This window comes from Aulostomus chinensis, chromosome 8 (genome assembly GCF_037954235.1).
Source record: "Aulostomus chinensis isolate RoL2024-O1b breed Wild chromosome 8, RoL_Achi_v1.0, whole genome shotgun sequence".
Lineage (NCBI taxonomy): Eukaryota > Metazoa > Chordata > Actinopteri > Syngnathiformes > Aulostomidae > Aulostomus > Aulostomus chinensis.
In genome coordinates this window covers 11238726-11257670 of record NC_141327.1, presented here as the reverse complement: position 1 = coordinate 11257670, position 18945 = coordinate 11238726, and the positions used below count along the sequence as shown (strand labels likewise).

Below are 18945 nucleotides of genomic sequence, written 5' to 3'. Positions count from 1 at the left end.
TTGTGGTTTTATTATTTTTTACTTTATTGATGTGAAAGAGAACTCTCGTAAATTCATGGCTGCACTTTATAGCATTATATCCATATACATATATTAAGAAAAAAAATCCAGTTTTGAACTACTTCCACTTGTTACAAAATCAAATGACAATAACATACTTGCACCTAAAGAGGCCATCTGACCAACACTCCTTCCAAGGTAATCGCAGGCCGCACTAATCATTGATAATAAATACACAAGCACCTGCTTTAACTGATCAAATCAACATTGAAAATATGTGGCATGAAGTGCTGAATTTTGGCACCTGATCAGGTGTGTGTTGGAGAGGTTGTCGGAACATCTTTTTACATATAGAGCTATATAGTGTAAAAACATAATTCAGCTGCAACACAATATAACACACCAGCCTGAATCTAGGCTACTTTGGCAAACTAAAAGCACCACCACAAATGATTTGTCACTTTGGGTTCGAGATACAAACATGTGTGAGACGTGGAGAACTTTAGTCCAGATTTTTCTGCAATCTTTCACTCTTTTCACTCTGCTGTGCTGCATGTTCAGTGCTTGTGTTCATGCATTTCAGAGTCTGTGTAAGCAGACGGAGAGGTAGTGTGTATGGTTGAGGAGGCCTCCCCAGTGTGGTGTACTAATGGCCTAGTCACTAGGAATCACAATGTCATGAAAACAATAGAAAATAAAACAACAAACCACAGCCAAACAGTTAATCATTATGATGTACAGACAAAAATCTCGTACCTCTTAAAAACTTAGAAAGAAGTCATATGTGGCGAGTCTGACGGCTCAAAGTTGCTACATTACGTCTGGAACGTCATCTAAATCTGCCCCCAAACACTTGTTTTTAACTGTACAAAACAATGAAAGGAAAATACAAAATACGCAAGTGTTTATGCTTTTGTGTGTGTGTGTGTGTGTGTGTGTGTGTGTGTGTGTGTATGTGTATGTGTGTGTGTGACCAAACAGCATCATTGGGAGGAAAGGTGGTGCGGATAGAAGAGAAACAAAGAGGGATGAAGAGGACGATGAAACTGACAACAGTAGTGAACCTATACTATAACATTTAAAAAGACATTGTGGATACTGCAGTTGATATTGTTGATTTTTTTTTTATTTTATATTTTCTGGACCTCACAGTGGTCCTGTAGAGTAAAGTAAAGTAAGGTGGGTTGTGTATTTGTCAACCGCTTCAATAATGAACAGTCCACAAGGGCAGTGTGTGAGGTCAGGTCAAAAGGAAGATGGCTAGAATCTCTCATTGCATTAAAGCAAATAAATCTGTTCACAAGCACAGAAGTACCAGGGGCCGGATTCACAAAACCTTCTTAAGAAAAAAAAACTTCTTAAGTGTCACTTTTTTCTTAAATTAAGTCTTAAGAAGGAAATAGAGAAAAAGTAATATTCTCAAAAAAGGTTCTTAAATATTTTCACAACTTTCCTCATATCTTTCGTCTTAGGAAAATAAGAAAAAAAAATCCCACAAGTTTAAGACAACCCAGACCTGTCTTAAATTGCTTCAGTGAAAGCAGTTCAGTTTCTTAGAGGCCTACCTAGGCCTCTAAGATCATATTTTTTCTTCACTCCTCGCCCGTCTCTCAGCGTCCCTCCCACCGCTGAGACCACCTCAGCCACTTTGGTCCACCCCCTCGTCTTGTTTTCAGCAGTTACTCCCATATTATCAATTTTCCCAAGTAGTAGTTTTTTCCTTGAATTAATTTCCTCCAACATCACCTCAAGCTCCTGTTTTGAAAAGTTTTTAGACCGCTTTTTCTCCCTCTCCATTGTTAACTGATGATGCTGACGTCAGCGTTCGTTGCGGTGCGTGCCATGCAGCATACACTCATGAAGTATTTTAAGAAAAAGGAAAAATAAAGAAATTCGTAAGTGGTGGGGCTGTTCTTAAGAAGATATTGAGGAATTGCACTTAAGAACTCTCTTTAGAACTTAATTTTGGATCTTAAGATCTTTCTTAAGAACAGATTGGTGAATCCGGCAGCAGGTTTTTTAGCTTAAACAGGATTTATTAATAAACATAAAGCTGTGTGTGATCAACTGACTTTCCACAGCTGCACTTTAAGATTTTCAAAAATGTAAAATCAAACTTTGACCAATGCTCGTCACAACTTGTAAGTGACATGTTCGATTTGGTTCTTTTGTCCAACAGAAAGTCCAAATCCCCTAATTTTCTGTTATAAATAAAAGCAGCAAATGTTCAAAACAGTTCATTGATTATCATAATAGTTGTCAATTCATTAATAAAAACACACAAAAAAAAACAACAGGCTTCCACAAACCAGGTTACGTGTCAACACGTACAACGGATGACGATGACGCTCGGAACTAGAATTCTGAGGAGCATCTAGATGCAGTCAGATTCTGGCTGCCTGAGTCTTACTGAGATTTTCTTTATATCCGTTTTGGCTCGAGGAGTTGGTGGTCTAGCGTGGTGGGGGTGGGGGAGACTGAGGGGCTGCTGTCTCATCTATGACCCTGTATTGCTGCTGCACTTGTAAGGCAGTGAGCTGTGAGGGCGCCGAGTCTTGGCCTGGGACATTCAGTACAGCGAGTAGGTGCGTCCGGCGGATCGTCACCATTCAGTGTCATAAAGTACATTACAGGATCTCTGGTTATCTGCAACAACTCAGCGAAACATCTTTCACACGTAAAACCAGTGTATGACCCAGGACACCCACCACAGTAACAGTCTGCTGGTAAATAGTACATGTCTGTCAGATTTTTTTAAACATGGATGCATGATGAGGGGGATCGTTTTCATCTTTAATGTAATGATAGCAAATAATCATTAAATAAATGAAATATGGAAAAAGATTAAAAAAAAAAGAAAGTCTCTTTATATGAGCTTGTTTTGTTCAAGAAAACAGTCTCACGCCCCCCAAAAATGTTGAATTTGAAGCTGTAAGCAGCTCAGAACCAGTGAATATTTAGCATTTGTGTTGATAATTTGTAAGCTGATAATTTTCCATTTTATCAGATTGTTTCAGCGCAAGTTGAATCCGATCACTAGGATCATTACGGGATGTTTTTCTTTTTTTCTTTTCTCGAACTCATTTTGCCGCCCTCAGTGTCTAAACATGTTGACGGAGACAGTAATGTCCGCCACTAACCGTGGAGAAAAACCCTGGTTTGCCTTCAGCCTCTCATGGATTGGAGTTGTGAGCAGGGAAGAACCCAAACAGTCAAAACACATTCTGAAAGACCACAAAGGCATGAAGTGTCCGAAGTCTGACCTGATGGCAGCCCTCACAGTAGTCATCTGAGTTGAATATTACATTCTGATTGTTGGTGGAATCGCACCGTTTGTTGCTCTCAGATGGAGTCACAGCTTCGCGCAGTGTAGCCAATGCTAAAGAGTTCACCCCAGAATAAATAGTCGCTCATCCACTCCTACAAATTCCCCTTTTGTGCATTAGCCTCCTGAGTAATTCTGGTTAAAACCATTTTTGAAAAAAAAAAAGTTATAAAAAAAAATTACCACCTTCAATTGTGCTCTACACCAACATAATGTTCACACTTTTTTGGGGTCAAGCTGTAAACACAAGATCATGAGATGTTTCCACTTTGGTAGGTTGCCTGCTGTCATAGTGTCACGTCGTGTTCAGCTCCACTCGGCGAACGCTTTTCTCCTTTCATATCGGTCTGAAATATCTGGTTCCTTCACTAGTAAATTCTAGGCATCACTATTTTTGATTTCGTCTGCCATTTAGTGCCAGGCAACGTAAACAGCCGGGGAGGTGGGAGCACACTTGAGATATTGGATTTTTTTTAGCCAGCATTTTACTTAATGTATTTGAAGCGCTTTGCCCGATAGCCACCATATTATCACGAGGTGTTTATGTGTAAAAACAAGTTTACATGACATTCACATTTGAGATATACTGAATAGACCGCGTTAACGTTGTGATTTTGAAGAGGAATGTTTTTCCCCTGTGTTTCCTACTCATGGAGGGGTAGGGGGTGAGGGGGTCATGTCTAACATAATTTCTGAGAGAATAAATAGAGGAGCAGAACTAGGATGAAATAAATACTAGCTCAGTTTCAGACCGTTCTGACAAATCCAAAAAAAGCGGTCACACTGATAACATGCCATTATTATCCTGAATCTCTGAAAATCGTTATTTGTGGGCTGCAAACCTGAAACGACCCGCTGAAACACTGTAAAATGCTCAGTAGAACTGAAGGAAGCTGCAGCCTTGGTTTGTAACTCTTTTTTGTTTGCTTGTTGTCAATTTCAAAAGATTCAACAGCGCAGCTTTAATGTTCTATATTTATTGTTCTGATGCTGATCTAATGCAGCACATCCATCAGTGGTCAGCAGGAGGGAAGATTATGGAGCCATTAGGTTAACTCTTGATTTAGACGCTGTAAAACAAGGCCTTGTTAGTTACCAATTTGGGATAAGCCTAATGTGGAAGAACAACAAGCTTCACTCCAGTGAGCAGATGGTCAAATCTTTATTTTGGGGTGAACTATTCCTTTAATAGCTTTGCCTAGCAAATCACAGTAAAAGCTTTTCAGGCGAAATTGACACCAATTCCCTGTTTTGAATTCATCATTCTTACAGTGTCCTTGTGCAGCAAGACGCTGAGAGAGGTATGGCTATATATAGATATATATATGTATGTGTGTATATATACTGTATATATGTAGTATAATGAAGTTCAACTGGCAACAGCAACACAAAAACAAGGAGTGAGGTATAAATACAGCCATGTTTGCCTTCAGGCTTCCGCTGACTAACGAGGGACTGTCAAGAAATCCATCGGTTTAAAATTTTGTCACATGGAGTTAAAAAGTGTGAGTGGGTTGTTTTTTTTTTATATCAATGAGAGCTATAAATTTGGATTATACCCCTACAAAAGTATCTTCACATAAAAACAAAAATTAAATGTTAATATAACATTTTCATGTCATCTTGTAATTTTAATTAACCACATATTTGGTTAAAATAACAGCAGTTTTACTAGCAGGGGTGAGATTTCTACATATGTACACACTACCAGCAAGATTATGCATATTTACAAATGGATAGCAGCATTTTTATCAAAATCACTGCTTAGAAATCAAAATATCAGGTATGTCAACCATATTTTCTTTGTTTGTTTTTTTTTAAATCTGCAGTTGGAAGAAGCCCTGAAAATTACCTCAGTGATGACTCAAACTTTGTCGCCTAAAGGAATTTAAGTTTCGAGTCCAGCTGAGTGCTTGTCGTGGTCGCAGAAGCCTTTTAGGAAGAGGAGGAAGCAGCAAGAAAGAATGACAGACGGTATGTAAAATGGTGAGAACGGAGAAATAACGGGAAAAAAGACAAACAAAGGGGAGACTGCACATGTCAGTTTGACTCCCTGTAGTGTGTGTGTGTGTGTGTGTGTGTGTGTGCATGTGTGTGTGTGTGTGTGCATGTGTGTGTGTGTGTGTGCGCTTGTGTGTGTGGGAGAGAGAGAAACTACATAACATTTTTTGTGAGCACCACTGACACGTAACAGTGACTGTGCGTTTGCCAAAATTAAACCGCAACCATGACTGTGTGTGTTCTGTGATGAAATGAGTGTCTCTGAGTGAGACATTAAGGTGCAGTGGCGCACATCGACCAGCAGGTGGAGCTAAGGAGCTCTAGAGGGCAGTGAGGCGGCCTGTGAGCGCTGCTTGGAGCTCAGATGGGAGGAAGACCCCCAGCTCTGTGATGATCCCTCCTGTGATGAGCTGGTGTGGGGTCACGTCGAAAGCTGGGTTCCACACCTCAATACCTGCAGTTCACGGAGAAAACAGCGAGTCAATCCCTGGAGGAACAAAGTGAGTGAGTGGATTGTTCTCTTTCTTATTGCTGACTAATCCCATAATCCGAGATTGAAAACAGCAATGTGGTTTAAAACAAATTTATCCTTGTGACCTCTTGTCAGGGTTTTACACATTTGGGGAAATGCATTTAATGTCCATCCTCCCCAGAGCCAGACAAGACACCCATTGTCTGTTTGCATGAGGGGCCTGAGACCCTCAGAGTTCTGTTACCAGCTACTTCACTTTGCACAGTGAATGGTAGCGGTTGGGCAGGATAGCACATCTTCATCTTGCTCGCTCGGCCTCCAAACTTGCTAGTCCCTTCTCTGTGTGCTCTGGTTCAAATGAGTCAGGTTCCGGAATCAATTTTTGTCCAGTCCTAATCTTCTCTAACAAAGTTGTCAGTTGCTAGCTTTGATCTGCAACATCAAATCACTGCGATCAGTCAGGAAAGTAGTTCCAGCTACACCTAATGACCAATCGAGTTTAATGGAGGTTGCTGATTTATGATCCACTCACGCTCAGTGATCACGGCGGACAGAGAATTTGAGTTGGTAGCGAAGAAAAAAAAAAACACCATGATGGGTATAGAAAGGAAATGTTGCAAATGAAAGTGACGGAAGCGGTCCAAGTCGTTAATTGGTCGGGTTTTATGAGGACCATTACTACCTTCCAAAGAGAAGCTGGTGTGTTCCTTTAATTGGTACAAGAATTAATAGAACAATCAGAAAATATTCAGTTACAGAATATATTTGTCAATATGATGATGTCCGCTTTTGGCATTAATCATCATGATCTATTTGATTCAACTCTCAATCCGTTAGAGGTATCCTGAGCCACTCTCTCTCAGGCATCCCGCCACAAAAAATGTCTTAAACAGGTGACTAAAGTTAGTTCATTTTTTAAAAAATTCCTTCTCCTAAAGCAGGAGGAGGGGTCTGTCATCAGCCGTGGTTGAACACAGTGAGTATTTCCAGCAGCACAGAGGTGTACGAAATAAGTCAACGCCAAAAGTAATGAAGGAACATATCAGCTGCTGCAACAATTTCATCATTTTTGAACAATGGAGCTCTATGAAGGAGAGAAAAACGCTGTCTGGCTTCAGTATAACCAGATAATACGTGTTAGCAGGACCAGTTCTTTTCAGGTGTCTTTTCAGGGGATTTTATGATAACATGAAGAATATAGATTTACTTTAAGATGACACACGGGAGAGGAGAGGCAGTGGGACTGTACACATCCCCCTCTCCAGGGACCGGTGTGCTCATTAAATGAGGGTGTTTTAATTACTGTGATGTCACCAAGCACAGCTCTGCCCCTGAAACATAATTAGAGATCAAATGACTCAACTCAGGACCCACCAACTCATCTAAAGCGCGCACGCCCGCTTCCACAGTGTGCCATTAGGGGGAAACCTTGACGTTGCCTGTCCCCCACTTGGTCGCTCATGGACGTTCCGTTTGCGTTTCATCAATTAAATGTCGTTCATTGTTAACAAAAGACATTTAATTGCTGAAATGTCCTCAAGGCCACAGACTTCTCTCTTTGCAAACAAACATTTACCAGAATGCACACAAATATGGCCTCTTTCACACAGACCTGACTTTCTCAGTGCATTCTGGCCCTCCAGGTGGGAGCAGTGACCTCCAACTGTCACCGAGGAGGACAGTTTACATCCCTTGTGGGATGTTACGTTGACATGATATCAGGTATGGACTTTGAGGAAGAAGCCAGAGTTTGACAAGAGTCTCTCAGCTGAATCTTCAATCGTTGTCTCAGTTAGCATCACCATGGCAACATCAAACTGCAGTTGAACACTCCCAGCTAATTCCCATCAGCCATGTCGCGACTTCTTATGAAAAAGAAGCAGTTGCAATTTAAAGTGGACTGACTTGGGAACTGTCGTCAGATATCTTGGTCAACTGGCGTCTTATTTGATGAAGCGTTTGATCAATTCGAGGACGGTGGAGGAGAAACATCTGGCTCAACAGTTATCATTCTGCTTTTTGTGATCTGAAGGAAAAATAAAAAAATCCTTACTTGTTTGTATTTCTCTAAGTCTGTCATAATCCTCTTGGGCGGAGCGAAACCCAGGATGCATCAAAGGTGCCCTTTGCTCAAAATAACATCAGGGGTACACTACCTTATATTCTAACTAGTTTATATTCTCACATTTATTGTAAATCTTCACGACTATTCACCAATATGAATCGGCAAACCTGCCTTATTTGTAATCCAAATCATCATCAAATCCTCCCATTTCCATCGTGTCGGTACAACAACTTGTCGTGTTTTTAACAGTAAAGGCTCATCTCTATAAGGACACTGTGCATATAAATACGGAAAAAACAATGTATACGCATATTTCTATCTGTATTTATATCTGCAGGCAAGGGAGATACAATGTCAGGACAGAGAAGCTTCTGGTTTCTGTGGGAGTAGCTTTGACCAATAATATGTGATTGGGCCTTGGTTGAGTCATCGTAAACAACCGAAGTTGAGTGCAAAAGGTACTGTGCACACTGGCCGAAAAGCTGAGTCAGGAAAATAGCTGTGTACTAATGGTTTAACATAGCTGTTAAGAGTTGTTTTAAACTGTTAACCAAGTATGAACTGGCAACTACTTGTCAACTTTCAACTCCATGCAAACATCTCAAGGTGCTATCTGCTGGCTACACCGAAAACCTCAAAACACTGCCTTTCGTTTGCCAGGGGCGAAGTCGTCAGACGTAGCCAGTGGGTTCTGACATTGAATAAAAGCAGACAATGCTCCCACCGGAAAAGCCCTACAGGAGCAAACCTAAGAAGGACAAATAAGGACGGCAGGAAAATAAACAACACACTTTACAGGCCACAAAACACAGGGAAGGTGAAGTCATAGGTTGCGGTCACATTGGTCATGAGTGTTTGAAGGCTTTCTTCACACGCACTTAAACTGCATGCGACATCAATTAAAGTCTGAAAGGTTTTGTCTGACAATCATCCACCTCTGAGAGCCTTGCAGATTTTCTCAAGTGCTTACATTCTCTCTCACCTACACCCACACCCACACACACACACACACACACACCAGCAGCCTGCACCTCCTACCTGGAGCAGCGATGGGGACTCCATTTATACTGGTGAGTTCCTCAGGGGGGCGTACTTCAATAATGATGTCCCTGCCACTCTCCAGGCTCAGGTCGCATGATGTGCTGGGCGCGGCCACATAGAAGGGAATCCCATGGTGCTTTGCAGCAATGGCCAGCTGGTACGTGCCCACTTTATTGGCTGTGTCACCGTTGGCTACCACCCTATCGGCTCCGACCACAACAGCTGAGACCCCGACGGACAGAAAGGGTTGAGAGGAAAGTTTGAATACTAAGAGAGGAGAATAGTGTAGGAGGAGGAGGAACACACACCTGTGATGTCCATTTCTCTCATGGTGAGGGCTGCCATGCTGTCTGTGATTAGCGTTGCAGGGATTCCCTCTGCTACTGCCTCATACGCCGTCAGCCTAGACCCCTGGTTGTACGGCCTCGTCTCTGTGCAGTACACACGCTTCAGCCTGCCCAGCGCATGGAGGCTTCGCACCACACCTACGCACATGCACACAATCATCGTTACAGTTCTAGAAATAGCGTACATCTTCACCCTTCAAACCCCCCCCCCCCCCACACACACACACACACACACACACACCTCTTCTCATTCACAGCTATAAACTTACCCAGTGCAGTCCCATATCCAGCTGTGGCGAGCGAGCCGGTGTTGCAGTGTGTGAGGATGGTCACAGAGTCCCTTGGGACACCAGACAGGATGTGCTGGGCACCATAGTTACCGATCTTCCTGTTGTCATTGACGTCACGCTCCAGCATGTCTTCAATCCAGGCAATGACACTGTGGGGGGGGGAGAACCGTCTGTCACTGTGCCCATCAAGTCTGCAGTTACAATCAGCATGTTTGTGTCTGACTTGATGCCCCTTCCTCTGATACATCAAGCTGAATTACTACTTTTTGGCTAACTTGGGGGCGTTGGACGCTACACTGACGCATCAGCACCTCTCCAAAAGTCTACATAGCCAACTTTTACACAGCAACATTATTATTATTATTATGGAGTTGTATATCGACTCCTTTTACTCCGTTTTGATTTCCACCATGTTCACCAGGGAAAAGGTACTGGGCTCTTCGAGTCTTAATACCACTGCAGCAGTACGGTAAGAAAACTCTGAGCTGGAACTGCAGGGTCGTATGATAATTCTCTGCAGGTTGGTCTTTTACTTAAAATTTGTCGTTTTAGTCGATATCACTCACTATAACTTCAGCCAAGGAGGTCATACTTTTGATATCATTTATTGGTTTTGTTTGTGTATCAGCAGGATTATGCAAAAAAATTTACGAGGTAAATTTTCCACCCAACTTGATGGAAGGGTAGGGACACATAAGTCATAGCCACTTGCTGGCAACATTAACTGAGGAGTCATATTTCTTGGGTTGACCCAAATGCTCCGGGGGTTCCAAGCTTCATTTATTGCCATCGCAATCAATGCTCAAATCTGTATTTGATGATGTCCTGAAGCCACATCGATCATCCCATATAAGGCAGTAGTAGTAGAGCAACATTAAGCGTATTACTCAATATGCAAAGCATGACTTATTGTTACACAGTCTTTGACAGGATTTAGTTTTGTGAATTGGAGCTATCATCTGAAGTCACCGGCAATGCCCTTAACCTGCCATTGACACATAACCGCTCTGTCGCCGGGCTTTCAAGAACATTACAGAGGCAAGACGTTCAAGCGTCTGGAAAACTTCAAAATTAACAAAGATGACCCCGAAAAAGTCAAGTGCCAGATCTACCAAACGGGACTGGCATATCACAAATCCACTACAGGTTTGGCTAATTTACCTGGAAACTGTAAGTCCTTACGGAACTCTGGCATTCTCTAGAAATCTCTTTGTCACGTGTTTGCTAAGTCGGTCGATCTGCATTCTATTAAACATTGATTTGGATGAGGCTTCAGTTATTTCCAGGTAATCAACACCTAAGCTTTGAAGGCCAAAAAATGGTAGTCAGGACAGCCCTACCACATACTCTGACATATTTTAGGCTATGAGTTCTGTGCCCATGAAATTAATTTTTAACCATTGCAAGTGCTGTCACCAAATATTCCCTAAACTGCTGAGAATGTGGGCTGTTTCAGTGGAGTGAATCCTGGTTCATCAGTGTTGAACAGGACCAGCTCCAGAAATCACACCAGTTTGGTGGGAAAGGGGTTCTGTTGGGTTGACCAGACCGCCTCAAATTTGGTCAGTAACACCTTAAGAACGCCATGAAACTATGTTGCCGTGGTGAGACGGCTAATTTCACATCGGGCCTAAAGACATCCATGAGCTGAATTTCAGTCATAGTCTTAGAGGCACCTTGTGGTTACAGGACATAAGCTGATGTAAGAACATAATTCAATTTAAATCAGAATTACAGTGTGTTGTCTTCACAGCATGTGACATCATTTCCTTAGCCATATTTGGTTATCACTTACTAGGATGGTCACAGACATAAGTCTGGGCTGCCAGAGTGATAACAACAGAGGTTATTTGAACCCAAGCCTAACAATGTGTAACCAAGCCTATCTAGACCAAACCCAGCCTCACCCATAGGCTCATTTTTCAACAGTGATTTGTAACAAACGTGCTCGGTAGCGTAACATCGTGATGGTGCACCTAAGCAGAGCTCCTGTTATATGTAGCTTGCTTGTCACTTGTAGCACCCTCCAGTGTGGAGGGATATGACCGGCTGTTTATGAGCCGGGGGGGGGGGGGGGGGCATGAATAGTATTTGAAGGTTTTGGGGAAACTGGCCCACAGTTCAACATGCAAATCCACAGCAGGTCCCAGTCTAGAATTGAACCAGCAAGCCGGACTACTCTCATCTGTTCATTATTCTCCAGACCTTAAACCCAGTAGGAGTTATGCAGGTAAGCTATTTGTACATTAACAGAAAGGTGTGTGTGTCCACCGCCAGCACAGCGCCTCTCATATGTTCTGTTTCACTTCAGTCTGAATACTGTCTCAATGCCATCAATCAGGGTGTTTCTTTTTCACACCCACAGTGAAAGTGAGATGCGCGGGCTTTCCAATTTTCACTTTATCGTTAAATCTGATTACTAACTGATAACTTACAATCTTTTTCCTGCAGCTGGTGATGAATGAGGAGTTGCAATGGTAGCAAACAACTCGAAGAGTTAAGTGCAAAGAGTCAATACGCGTCACAAAGTTATGTTGAAAATACCCATTTCTGGTCACATTCACATGTCATTTAAAGCACACTGCCGTTCATTTATCAAACAGTCGTACAACAGTAAATGGCTTTACAATAATATATATTGTAAAATATGGTGAGGGCTGCAAGAGCGCACAAGTTAAACTGCGCGAACACGCACGCGGCTCACAGGGCAGTGATGCATCAGGCGGCGGACAATGCTACTGTACATACAGGAGAAACTCTGGCATGGCTCTGGGGTTCTGCACAACATAGTATCAAACAAGGTGGTATTTAATGTTCTGATCTGCATAGAGCGTCTGGTTCTCCTCTGCCATCACTTCTTTTTGACTCCAGAATACGGAAAATGCCAGCCAGCTTGAAGCTAATGGAGGCTGATGGCTAACAACAGCATATAAACATCCGTTTACACACTCTCAAGCTAACAGTAACCATTCTAGTTCTGCGCTCGTTCACCGTAGCAGTGAAATGGAAGCGTTATTGTTTTTTTTCAGGTCAAATTAAAGTGTTTGTGGATTACTGCGTATATAGCTGGATAAAGAAGACAGACATGGATTATATCAAACGACTGCAAACCGATGTCTTCAGGCAGTTGTGCATCTGTTTTGTTGCTATAGTTGTTGGCTGCCAGTCACCATTAGCTTCAAGCTAAATATATGTGGCTGGTACTTACTGCATTCTGGAGTTGCAAAGGAGAGGTGCGTTGGTGAAAAAAAAAAGTCTTCGTTAGCTCAAAACGCCAATTTGAAAACAAGAACATGTTGTCGCATGATATTTAAATGACTGCAGATCCAGCCTCCTCATCCAACAAGACCACACACATCATTCATACACCAATGTGTGAGGTACGGCCAGGTTCAGAAGTAACATGTGAATCAATTTGTAAGATGCTCAGATCTGCACCAGTCTTACACTCCATTGATAAATGTGGATTATCTTCATTTCTCGGTGTCACTTAAATGTATGTTCTGTCTTGCACATAAGAACAAACCAGGGACCCGGCTGCTGCACCGTAACACGACTGGTATCGATTACACTGCAGGATAGCACATGACAGCAAATAGAAACAAATCAGAAGAGAGATCAACTGATTGGCATGTTTGGAAAAAAAGAATAGAAAAGTAGTGTGACAAAAAAAAGTGATTGATTTGTGCTTTAAATAGAACCAAGTAGAGGGACCAAAAGAAAAATATCACAATCATTCCCAGACATCACAGCGCCAAACGCTGAATGATAAACTCTGCATAAGTGAAGCCGCCACCGTTGTCTAACCAGCCCACCTTTCTCGCAGCTGCTCAGAGTTCTTCTCCATGCTCTCATTCTCAGCAAACTCCATCAGCTCCCGGGCGGCGCGCCCCATGTTGACAGCAGTGGGCCTGGCAGAGGTCAGGTGGCACAGTGACTCCCTGATGAAGGTCACAGGGTCATCGCCACCGGCGCCTGCTCGTAACTCCACAGCCAGGCTGAGGCAGCCAACGATGGCAATGGCCGGAGCGCCCCGCACCTGGGGGAGAGGGTTGAGGATAGTTAAGATCGCATGATGCACGCCAGCTTCCAACAGCTCGCTCCCACTGGGACAACCGTCCTCTCTCTCCTCTCACTAGAGAGTGTGACCACCGAGGGAAAAGTTGTCACAGCAGCTTTGAATGGAATGATGTGATCTCTGTGTTGGGAGTCATTTCTCGCTCTGCCATTAAACTCCATTATCATGACATCATCCTGCTGCTTATGGCACATTCCATCACTCTGACACACACACAGACACACACAGACACACACACACACAAGATCAAACGTGTGGCTGCAGCGGTGCATGTGTAACTGGGGAGACAAAAGAGTGGATATTAGTGGACATCTGCTCAGCTGAGGGAGAACTTAAAGAACATGCAGGAGCTGGTGTATGGAGGACTTGAGGTATGCAGCGATACTTCAAGTGGAGGTGTCACTGAGTGCAGCACAAGACCAAAACGCGAACAAAAACCCTGGCAGAGGTCATTAATAATTCATCAATAATCTCTCCCAAAGAAAGAAGAGGAGGAGGCCGTTTCATGGGTGGGTGGCTGGTTGCAGATGTCGAGCTTCTACGAGATAATGTAAAAAAGTATCCACGAAGGAGGATTTTGGAGGCTGCAGGTGCACCCAAAACAAAAATACAGGCCGCCAGCAGGAGCACGGCGGCGAGCATCAGGCAACACATGCAGCGGAGGGAGCACAAAAGATCCGTGAAAAACACACATACACGACGGGAATAGACGCACATGCAGCGGGCGTGCGGGACGACTGGGAAGCCCCCGAGTGAGAAGGGATGGGGAGGGTCTTACCTTCATGGACTTGATGGCCTCGTAAGCGTCCTGCACGGAGCGGATCTCGTCGTAGACGGTCTGGTGTGGCAGGAGTAGCTGGTTTAGGGTCTGCAGAGACCCGGCCCGGTAGCGGATCGCTTCCAGCGTCATGACCGACAAGACGAGTGGGATGGTGGGGGGGAATAAATCGGATGGACCGGTTGCGGGCGGGTGCGCGCACACGCACTCACTCACACGCTCTCCTTCTTTCACTCTCTCTCACACACACACACACACACTCACACACACACACTCACATACACTCACACTTTCAAACACACTCTCCGTGTCTGAGCGGATACACGTTGAAGTGACGGCGGCCTGGCAGTTGAGGGTCCAGGGAGGCGTCGCAACCCTAAGGAGACAGCAGAGTAGCAGGAGGAAGAGCGAGGGAGGAGGAGGAGGAGGAGAGAGGAGGAGGAAGAGGAGAGGGTCTGCCGTGTTGTATGGGGAGATAAGAAGGGAGAGAGGAGTGAGAGGAGGGCTGGAAAGCTACACACATTGACAGGCAGGCGGACACGGAACCACGTGTCCACGGAGCAGGAAGCCTGGGCTTCTTTAGCCACGCCCACACAACTCTCGCGGGTTGTCCAATCCGATGATCTCCGCGGCGCGCGCTCGAGCGTGCGCGCGCGTGAGGGCACCATCCCCCCCTCTCATTTTTACCCCCTTTTGTCAGGGGAAATCTCACATTCAAATACGGTATTAGCATAACAGCAGCGCTTCCAGCGTACCCCAACAACCGCGAGCGCTCGCCTCAAACAATGTCTCTATTTTCGTCTTTTTTGTTTTGGTACAATGGTCTTTACTTCGACTGTTTGGGGTCGCACATGCACACCTTGTGCAACGCTCTTCATTGGCGATCAACTTACTTTCTGACATTTTTTTTCCCTCCTGTGTAGAATGAAGTCAGTCTAGAGAAGTAGTAAAGTGCCGTAAATTTGTTGATTGTAGAAGTGTTGTATCTATTTACTTCCTTTCGTGATGGGGCATCCCTGCTAAAGTGTCCCACTCAACTGTAGTTGTGTAAACGTGGTGACTAAAACATCTTAAATCTTTGTGTCAGACCGTTGATGGCAGGGTCAACATGGAGAAGTCCCCATGAAGCAAATACACCCTTTATTGTCATCAGTCTCCTTTCTGCCTCTCCAACCTTCATTCTTCCTCTTTTTCTTCCATACTCCTCACCGGCTTTACTGAGTCACCTCCTTTAATCTTTCTCCTCCTCCTGTTTCTCTCCACCTCACCCTCTCGTTTTCCTCCACCTCCTCTTTACTTTCTTCACCCCGTCCTCACCCTTCTGCCTCTCAGCCTGCACACCTCCTTCGGTCTAGTTCCCCTCCCCCTCCTGTTTCTCCCCACCTTCTCCCCCTTTTTCTTTCTTCAGATCTTCACTTTCTTTAGTCTCTTCCACAGTCACCCTCCTCACTGTCTCTCTCCCCCTAAGCCTTTTACTTTCTTTCCCTACATATCAACCCTCATCTCTTGCGGACCAAAAAAACAGAAGTATAGAAGATATTTGGTAACAGATTTCGGAACATCTTAACATGCAGTACAGAATCATCTTCCTAAGTAATTTCTGTTTAATTCGTGTCAAACTGATTAAAACACGATGAGCATGTTATTTGAGCTCAAGGACTTCTGTCAGAACAGTGAGAGTTTGACTGAAGACACACCTGCAGCTGTTTAGCCACTTTATTCATCTCAACACCAACCTCATACACAAGATCATAAAGCCTTAACAAGCCCACTTTCATACATTCCCACTCTGAGCTGCACAAATCATCACTTGAAAATAGAGACAGAGCATATGATGCTGTTGATTTATTGTATATAAATAGTACATTTATACTGATTGCCCTTACATGACTTAAATGATGAAAAAAAAAAGTTGACAAAAGTATTTCTCCAAGCCCAGATTGATGCATTTACTGCAGAAGAACAGCATAGAAATACCAACCCCACAAACTTTCTCCCTTTCAAATGGAGTGTAGCCACAGACGCATACAAAAGAAGACATCAAAACAAAAAAAAGTGAGCTGGAGAGTGAGTGTGTGTGTGTGTGTGTGTGTGTGTGGTATATATGCAGAAAAAAGTGTGTCACCAGCAGGACAAACTTTAACAATATGTCCCTCTGCCCTGACCACCCAACTACCACACTGAATGCTGATGAGCTTGTCACCATGACAACATGACAGCCTCTAAGGCCGCAAGGTTGCTTGAGGAGTGGGGTGGTGTGGCCGGAGCGTCGCGGGTGACGAGGGGTTAAAGCTTTGGAGGGAAAGAGAGGGGCGTTTTTCATAAACAGCTTGAAAACATGCAATCAGACACACCAGTGCATGTTTTCAGCTGAGCCCTGGAGAAGCCACGGAGAGGGAAAAATCTATTCAGAGGCCACATCATAGAATTTGTTCTTCCAATTCAATCAATTACTGGCCATTAAATTTACATGGTTCCCTATATTTTGTTATTCTGAGGCCATGAGCTATAACTGGTAGGCTCACTTCAATTAGTTCATGGCGATGAGACATAATCTGTTCAGTCAATTCAATTCATTCGTGGCAACAAAGTGAGAAGATCATTTGTTCCCATGCTTTGAATAAAATGTGGTATCGTGTTCTATCTTATCATCCCAAAATATAAATTTCTCTCCCTCCTGGCCCCACCAGACAATTGTGTTTTAAAAAGTTTAACTGGTCTATGTATTCATCAGTCAACCAAGAATAATGATGATTGATTAAGCATTTTCTGGGAGGGTTGCAGCTTCAAGTTGTATGAATTTGTCATAATCTTGGTTTTAGAAGAATCCAAACAGCGTTTTCATCTGACATTGATCCACAATCAGTTGCAGACAACGCCTTTTTCTTTCAAAGGTGAAAAACACCAATTCACAATCTACTTTTGAATCGACTGTATCTGTTGTGTCACTTGTACAATTTCATTTTTTGGACTTGTAGCATGTAAACAGCGCTCCTGCCTAACACAACCCCACAATGGATCACTCAGTGTAAGGCTCAAGACCTTCATAATGATTTCAATTACAAATGAAAAAGATTCAAACAGCAGTAGAGAAAAAAATGTGGAAAAAAATGGAGGAAAAAATTCAGTATTTCCCTGTAGGCAAAGGTTGCTCTATGGGTCCCTTCACTGCCCCCATGTCCTCTTACAGTGAAGAAAATGTTGGAAGGGGAGTTACATAAAATCATCAGACTATGGAGGGCCTTATCAGGTCAACTTTAACCAGGATTATTTGCTAATGGAGAGAGGCAGCGGCTGGATTAGGGCAAATACACGATGCTCTGCAGTGTCATGTGACCCCCCCCCAAAAAAGTATGACTTAGGGGCGATTCCAGACATCATCAACATGGGACGGTCAAACATTAACATTAAGTTAGGCACATTCCAAGTACAGATCCACGTCAACGGAACCTGCCATCATCAGCTGTCGAGTTAGCGAGTTGTCAGACACACTGAGCAAACGTCTGTGAGGGTGATAAACCAAGCTGACAGCACACAGTGGCAATGGGACGCATTGGGCGAGTTAGTGTTTTAGTTGGTCCGGCGCTGGTTTGATGGTGCCTGGCTGGAACCTACATGTATTACCAGATCAATAAAAAAAAAGGAAGACTGTATCGTACATCTGTTTCCATGGTTGTAACTGAAACAGGGATGAGTGATTAACTCTGTCACACTGACACATTTTAGGATGTCCTCTCCTGCGCTACCGCGGTCGCGCTCAGTGGGACCCGAGACTCAAATGTGTGGACAGAAAAGCAGCATGCTGATGCAGCAGCTGTTAATTATTTTCTAATCGACAGCAAATGGATTTAACTCTGTTTAAGAGTGGAAAGAAAATCCAAACGGAGCAGAGTATTACTTTATAACTCCAAATAATCTCAGAGTGTAAAGGAATTAGTGTGGGGAAAGTGAAGATGACAGACAACAAAGAGGAAATAGCAGATGAAGAAGAAGCAATCCTTTCGCAGGGCTAAGCCTGTACTGCATTCATGGCACGCTGTTAACCCCCCCAAAGGCAACTCGACGTCTGATCTAGTTGTCTCCTTGGTGACACAAACACTAATCCCTCATTATGGGATGTAGGCTGTGGCACCCCGAAGCCTCATTTTTTTTTTTTTATTCCCATATCACACCACTCCAAACGCAGCAGATTACTGTAATCTGGGAACACTGGAGCAGACAGATTAGATTAAGATCATTACACACATAAAATATGGGAGAAAGGGGTTAAAACACCTCTGTCCATTGGTTAAGCACAATTCAGCATTATAAGCACATATTTTTGGTCATCTATGGACACCAAAATACATTAAACCAGAGTCAAATTTTTAACCTCACATCTTCCACAAGATTTCTCAGAGTTTGCAAAAATGGGAACTGAAAAATAAACCATACAAAATCCTCTGTAACACCGAACTTTAGAAGGTTGTTTTTTTTTCATCTGTCTGAAGTGTCAAATAAACCAGCATCTCTTCTAGCTTTTTGTCGTGTCACTTTCAAAGATTGTTA

At 43.4% G+C, this 18945-nt stretch overlaps 1 protein-coding gene across 1 annotated transcript; it reads right to left on the bottom strand.

Moving 5' to 3' along the window:
- Positions 1 to 901: 901 nt before the first annotated feature.
- Positions 902 to 14953, bottom strand: mri1 (methylthioribose-1-phosphate isomerase 1). The gene is made up of 6 exons (XM_086210944.1): positions 14398 to 14953; positions 13357 to 13580; positions 9521 to 9690; positions 9213 to 9389; positions 8902 to 9126; positions 902 to 5780 (listed from the first exon to the last, which is right to left on the bottom strand). Exons 1-6 carry the CDS (start codon positions 14527 to 14529, stop codon positions 5647 to 5649), a joined length of 1062 nt encoding a protein of 353 aa, XP_086067070.1. The 5' UTR covers positions 14530 to 14953; the 3' UTR covers positions 902 to 5646.
- Positions 14954 to 18945: the final 3992 nt, after the last annotated feature.